Source organism: Cebus imitator, unplaced genomic scaffold, assembly GCF_001604975.1.
Source record: "Cebus imitator isolate Cc_AM_T3 unplaced genomic scaffold, Cebus_imitator-1.0 Scaffold312, whole genome shotgun sequence".
NCBI classification, from domain to species: domain Eukaryota; kingdom Metazoa; phylum Chordata; class Mammalia; order Primates; family Cebidae; genus Cebus; species Cebus imitator.
In genome coordinates, this window is record NW_016107627.1 from 1770093 (window position 1) to 1777131 (window position 7039).

The 7039-nt window shown below is 42.1% G+C and overlaps 2 protein-coding genes across 6 annotated transcripts in view; one reads left to right on the plus strand and one right to left on the minus strand.

Annotated features, from left to right (window-relative positions):
• Positions 1 to 7039, plus strand: part of PCCA (propionyl-CoA carboxylase subunit alpha) — a 429187-nt gene that overhangs the window by 410170 nt on the left and 11978 nt on the right. For 3 of the 4 annotated variants that reach the window (XM_017503569.1, XM_017503570.1, XM_017503573.2), the window contains one exon: positions 3189 to 3329. The exons of the other annotated variant lie outside the window; for it this stretch is intronic. In XM_017503569.1, coding sequence (XP_017359058.1) covers positions 3189 to 3329 — 141 coding nt within the window. The remainder of the gene's footprint in view (positions 1 to 3188; positions 3330 to 7039) is intronic. 4 annotated transcript variants of the gene reach the window in all.
• Positions 1 to 7039, minus strand: part of GGACT (gamma-glutamylamine cyclotransferase) — a 77083-nt gene that overhangs the window by 735 nt on the left and 69309 nt on the right. The window contains exons 3-4 of one of the 2 annotated variants that reach the window (XR_005196171.1): positions 3627 to 3722; positions 1 to 1472 (exon numbers count right to left, since the gene is read on the minus strand). The exon at positions 1 to 1472 is cut by the window's left edge and continues 735 nt beyond it. The gene's annotated coding sequence lies outside the window, so the exon portion shown is untranslated. Of the gene's footprint in view, positions 1473 to 3144; positions 3538 to 3626; positions 3723 to 7039 lie in introns of those variants that run through there. The other variant, XR_005196172.1, reaches the window with a different exon arrangement.

Consider the following 7039-nt stretch of genomic DNA (forward strand, 5'->3'; position numbering starts at 1 on the left):
CTCTTATGTCAGCTGTGATTCCTTTTCTTTCTTTCTTTTAAACTTTTGGGAGAAATTTTCTTGTTAGACATGGTTTCCCACTGTAGAGGCCATAAAATTAATTTGCTTCGATACCCGGGCTGGGGTCACTTTTCCGTAATTGGGTCACTAGATAACACCTCCCATTACTGTCATGTGTGGGTTGAGGAGTCTGCCAGGTCAAGCCCAGAGAGCACCTGTTCTCTGTTCTAAGTTACGTGGTGAGCTGTTTTTCAAGAACATTATATTCATTTGGCTCTGTGGTCTGGAGAATAGTTTCCTAAGCCAGCGAAGTCAGGTTCCGTGCACTGACCAGCCCGGAGCTAACTGGAGCGAATCATCTTCCAGCTCCATGGCAGCCCAGCTCCACCGACGGGCAGCTGCCTGTCACCTGCTGGCATTTCCTCCCCCTACCCAATGGGAAACCTGGCTGCTTCTGGGATCCTGCCACTCTGTCCTGTCTATGAGCCTTCAGAGTCTTGGATTCCTACCCCAAATATCAACTTTGTGATTTATCAACCACAAAAACTTAAAACTCTTTAGGGGAGTTTCTCCCAATCCATGAGGAATATTGAAATGCCCATGATGAAACCAGCTTGTGCCCTGCGGTCTGGGTAGGGGCACATTCCTGAAGTCTCACAAAGCATTGGCTGCTCTGTGCCCCCAAAGAATCCAGAGACGCCAATAAATAGCAGTTTTGATCATAAGCTCGGAAAGCCCTGGTGTACATTCTTAAATGACTTCTTTTCTGGGGCATCAAAAAGCTTTTACGGTTCTCACCAGGCAGTTCATTCTGATGGGCCCGTGTGCTGCACCCCGCTTGGGCCCCATCCCGGCACGCGCCCCGTGTGGCGCAGCACGGGCCAGCTGAGAGGTTGTTTTAAGAAGGCATGTTTGTGTGGTACGCTCACGGGGTCAGGACAACATCAAAGGTAATCTTAAAAAGAGAATCTATCTCTGCCTCCTCTTTTTATATTCAGAAAGGTCATTTCTAAACCAACTATTTGCACCAAGCCCTCTCTGGAGGAGTTTACCCCATTGTTATTTTTTACTTGCTATTACAATAAGTCACTTATCCCCCAAACAGATTTAAGAACAATAAACAAATACAAAAGGAAAAGGAACATCTCATCAGTAACAAAGACTGCATCTAAAGGCATTGAGTTTATGACTCTTTTACATCTCTTTCCAAGCAAAGCAGGACTCCTACAGAGAAAGGAATCTGAAAGATGAAAATTATAAAAATAGTAAAAGGATCCAGTTTTAGTCAGAATCTTGTAATTTCTGGGGATAAATGAAGCTAAATCCAGTCTTAGCACTTGGTGCAGGCCGACCTGTGATATAACTACACGGCGTTTTGGAGTACATCCACCATGGGGAAATGCGGTAAACCGTATTCTCAATGTATGAGGATACTTTTCCTGAATTTAGGCTTCATATTTTGAAGTCAGATTCTGCAAAACACAAGAGAAAAACAGATCTGTGCGCTATGCTGAAAACTGAATGAGGAACGTTGCAAGTCACTCACATAGACAGCTCAGCTCAGGGTGACACCAACTAGAAAAGTAACTTTTTCGTTGACTCTGACGTCTCTAGTGATGTTGGATTTTTTTTCCCCGTGGCAGACAGCACAGATACGAAAACTGTGCAATTTGGTCCAATTATATTCTCCTCTGTCCCTCCACACCCTCCCCCATTGATTTAATGAAGGACTTAGAGGTACAATTCATCACTGATAAATAGTCCCTCTGCCCAGAGTGTTTATTAGACTGACAGCAGTGTGCACTCTCCTCGCTTTTTTCCCTCACCACTTATGACTCAGATGAATTTTAATAGGAGCAAAAAGCTTTTATTTGTACTGTAATTTCACTTAAGGATCATAGCCTTCAGAAACTGGCAGACGCTTCTATGTCTTGATTGCAAAACACACACTCAGGAGTAAAGAAACATGCAAAAGATGTTATTATTCAACCTGTCACAGTGCCGCAAATCCACTTGGAACTTAGGCCATCAAAGCTCTCCCCCCACCCTTTTCAATAGGCCTGTGAAGAGGCACTTAGAGATTTCCACCCTCCCCACACAGAATTAAAGGGGGAATTATATTTTGTTTTTGCATCCCTGCCATCATGATGCCCACAGGAGGCTTTGAGTTACAGCAGGTTTTTTTTGAACAAAATGGAGCTGTCTCACTGCTGCTGCTTCTTTCTTACTCAAGAGAAATGTGACCTGGTAGGGATCCAGAACCTTCAGGTGGTGGTTCCAATTTCACCGAGACACTTCCTCAAGCCATTTTATCTTCTTTCTATTTGGATAGGGCAAACTGTGGCTCATAGATTTATTCACGGAGAGGATAGGAATTCTCTTTTTTGGAAATGTTCTGCTCCACTGAACTGCCCTGAACATGCCCCTAATTGTTTGCGAGCCGCCTACAGAAGGTGCTGTGAAAATACTTGCTGTGCATACTGTTTTCCATCCGCGTTTGTAACACCTTCATGTTATTGTCTCTCAGTGCAGAAGGTATTCTCATGCCCCTTCATCTTTTCCTAACCATCTTGTTAAATCAGAAAGACTGTGCCATGTTGTGCCTTTAAGAAAAGCCAACTTTTTCAATCATGAATTATAACATTTTCTGTCACTTAAGAAAAATGGAATTTTAAATACTATTTTGCCCAAAATGAACACTGAACCCCTTTGTCTTAACTTATTGATGATAGGTAGTGCAGCCACTCTTGGAGGTCTGTGGGAAGACTGCGACAGCCATCTGCTGCCATCTACTGGCGCCTGTCCACATGGCACTTCCTCCATCCCTGGGGCCGGCCCAGCTCACGGGATTTGCCTTCATGGGGATAAGTTTGTAGGACGTGAAGGGAATACAACTAAAATTCTGTTTTCTCTATCATGTTTTGAGATTTTTTTCTTAAAGATAGAGGATATTTATCGCTGATTAATAACTGGAATAGTCCTTATTGCAAGAAATTTCTGAAATAACTAGCTCACAATATATGACAGAAACAAATATTTTGATGTGTGCAGCAATTCAGAACCATTTGAATTGAAGGCTGTTACTGTAATTTGAATTTAAAAGTAAAAAACTGATTTAGAATGAATGCCACTTTTGAAGAAAAGTTCATTTAAACTCATTTATGGTTTTGTTTTGTTTTTTCCTTAAGTACAAGATGCATATCTTAACCAAACGTGCTGCAGAATTGAACAAATTTATGCTGGAAAAAGTGGCTGAGGACACAAGCAGTGTTCTGCATTCCCCGATGCCCGGAGTGGTGGTGGCTGTCTCTGTCAAGCCTGGAGACATGGTAAGGGCTGTGTGTGTGTCTGCAGGACATGCTGGTCTCAGACTTCCCCTTCCAGGATGACGGCTGAGGGCGCAGCACCATTCGGCTTGGCAGTTCTTTCTTAACTAACCCTCACCAAACAGCAAAATTGCTTTCTTGCGTTGTCTACCTGTTTCACGTTTGCATTAGGTGAGTGCCAGGACTCTCAGCGCTTCCCCTCCCAAGTGATCTGGGAGTGGAACGGAAAGAAGTCCAGTTTCATCTGTCATTTCGCAAATGCAGTGTTTTGGGAAGTACTTTACTTAAAGTGCTACTTACTCTCCTGTATGCTGTGTTCAAAGCTTCCTTGAAGAACTCATGCCAGGGAATAATACGCCAAGGAGGAACTTTTTGCATGATTCCTGGAATAAATGTCTAATTGGGAAGAAGAGTTAAGGAAAGGTTAATTCTGCAATCTGCACAGTACCAGAGCACTTCCGTTACTTGGTAAATAAAATGTAGCATCACAGTTGGAAGTTTTTCATCTTGATCTTGTGACATTAAAGCACAAATCAAAGCTATATTATTTCCTCATGCAGTCTCGAGATAACCTGCTATGGATGAATTGGTAGGATGCACACGTTTTCTTAGAACATGGATAGAAATCTCTATTGATGAGCAGCAAAGTGAAAAGAAAACAATTTAGGAGGCAACAAGAAGGTTTCTGGGGACACTTAGATACTTGCGTTTTTATTCATGTGCAGGAAAATAGCCAGACATCACTGTCTCTCATGGGTGAGGTGGGGGTGATATTTTGTATCTCAGGTCACTGGGGCTTACATTTTAATGCCTCCTGATTTCTTAGTATACATAAAATATCCTCTTAACATTGAGGGAAAAAATCATGTTGTTGGCTTTGGCTTCTAGAAGAGCATTTGCAATAATGTAAATATCAAGAAAACATGATCAGTTTTAGTTGTTTAAGTTATCAGCTCTGAAACTAATATATGAAGTTAGAAAACTGACTTAACAGTTGCTTTACCTGGTGAAACAGATATAGAACTACTGTATCAGCTCTTTAAGAAAGGCATAAAAGAGGCTACGTAGCTGTGAATTGTTGTTTGCTTTGAAAGCATTGATACTCCAGGAAGAAAGCCCTTATTAAGACTGTCTAATGCCCAAGTGTTAAGGATTTGGGAGAGGCCATAAGAGACAGAGTGAGAGAAAGAGAGAGAGAGAGAGAGAGAGAGAGAAAGAGAGAGTGTGTGTGTGTGTTCACTTTATTTTTTATTTTTATTTTTTTTTTGAGACGGAGTTTCGCTCTTGTTACCCAGGCTGGAGTGCAATGGCGCGATCTCGGCTCACCGCAACCTCCGCCTCCTGGGTTCAGGCAATTCTCCTGCCTCAGCCTCCTGAGTAGCTGGGATTACAGGCATGCGCCAACATGCCCAGCTGATTTTTTGTAGTTTTAGTAGAGACGGGGTTTCACCATGTTGACCAGGATGGTCTCGATCTCTTGACCTCGTGATCCACCCGCCTCGGCCTCCCAAAGTGCTGGGATTACAGGCTTGAGCCACCGCGCCCGGCTCGTGTGTTCACTTTAAATCCTTTTCTAACGCGTGTGTGTATGTGTGTGTGTTTTCCTTAAATCTTTTTCTCTCTCTGTGTGTGTGTGTGTGTGTGTGTGTGTGTGTATGTGTCTGTGTGTGTGTGTGTTTTCCTTAAATCCTTTTCTAACACCTGAATCCACACCTGAGTGGAGGGAGGTAGGGCAAAAAAGAGCGAGACCACTTCTGCCTCCAGCCTGGAGGGTGAGAGGGTGAGACTGCTGCCCTGGTCCCGTCTGCCCAGTGGCCCTCACGGAGGCTGCTCAGAGGCAGTAAATGGAGTACTCCCAAGGTCTGATCAGTGCAGCCTTCTGGTTTCTTAACAGCTGCTCGCTCCTGATCTAGCTTTCCCACATACCGAAAGGGTTTGGCCTTTGTATGTTCCATTTCCTGGTTAATAATTGAATGTGGAAAAGCAAGGCATTTCGTAAATGCGAACAATGTGATATTAGCTCTGGGTTCATTGATGTAGCTCAGATATTGAAAACACCCACCAATAATTAAATGTGCGTACTCATTAAGAATGGTTTGAGAACTAATTGTTAAAAATATGTTACCGCAGAGCAGTGGGGCCTGTATTTTATGCATTCCTTTAAAGTCAGAGTACCCGGGGGGCCTGCCTGGTGGATCGGCTCATGGTCTCGGGATCCATCAGCTCCTCCTGAGTGCTGTTTGTGGGGGCTGCTCAGGTGGAGCATACACTTGCTTTTATTTGTCTCTTTTGGTACTTGTAGAGCTTCCTTTCGTCGTCTGTGCCATTGTGTTTTGATAAAACAGTCTTTTCTCTTGGATTACTGCTTGTGAAAAATGTCCCAGACCACTAATAGTGAAATCCAATGCACCCCGAGAAGTTGAATCGTCGGCTCTTAGAACAACTTCTATAATTGCATTTTGCTTTGTGTCATTAAAACACAAGGAGCTTCCCTGGACCAGAGGCACGGCACTTACTTGAGACTGTTATGAGAAAACATTACTTGTAACGTTGAAGTTTGGTGGTTTCCAATGGTTTTAACACTGCCGGGTGGGTTGCGTTTTCCCCTGTACTAACAATAGCTAAGCTGGAGGTTCCCCTTTTATGGGTGGGAAGATAATGGAGGACTCTGTCTCCTTGGTGTATTTTCAAGGAAAAAAGGACCCAGAAATTACTGAGGGCCTTACAAGTATTCTGTTTTTCTTCGGAATGTTACTTTTCATCATTTAAATTCCAGTAACCTATCATGTTTGTGTTCAGCTTAATTTTACTTGACCAATCCTAGAATGGTGGGCCTGGCAATAAGTTCGAAAAGCGTCGCATAAAAATCGCAATGAACAAACCTGTTTTGTGAAGTAAGCACCCTGAACATGGTTTACAAACCTCAGGAAGAGGAGACGTGAGGTGGCTGTTGAGAAGTAATGAATCCACTCAGGGCTTGGTGTGTCAGGGTCTGTGAACGGATTCATGTGAAACATTCTCCCTGCCCTAAACACAGAAGCTGGGTTTCATGTGAAGAGCTTCCCTAGGGTTCACACAGCAAAAGTTCCTAACACTTTTTCAGTGTTTGTCACACACTGTTTATCATTAAATGTAGCAGGCAGATCACATTTGAAATGATTGTGTAATTGTTTTTTTGAACATGCGGAGAGAGGGTGTTAATATACAGTAAAATGCATGTAAGCAAACAAATCAATAAGTAATGGATTGTTAAAGTCAAGAATCACTAATATAACTTAGAAAACAACTGATAGAATAAATTTTACATGCCTTTTCATATGCCTTCTGAAAATGTTTCTGCAGTAACCCATTTCAGTTTGAAAACAGTTTTCCTGGACACGTAACACTACTGTAAACTGGGAGCACTTCTGTCATCAAAGTTAGCATGAGTCACTGTTTTAAACTATCTTTATGATACTTTTGAACAGAAATGTTAAAAATACATATTTTTCAGAATAATGGTAGAATACATTTTTCCACATTAATTTCGACTTACAGCTGCTTGAATTTATTACATAATTTTCATTTTGACTTTGAAGTATAAAATAGTCATGATGCGCACATTTGCTGTGTTAGCCTCTTGATAACAGAAACAAAACAAAACCCCATAAGATAGTCACTCAGGAAGGTATTTTAATATTGCATTTAGTTAAGCTTTTTTTTTTTTTTTTTTT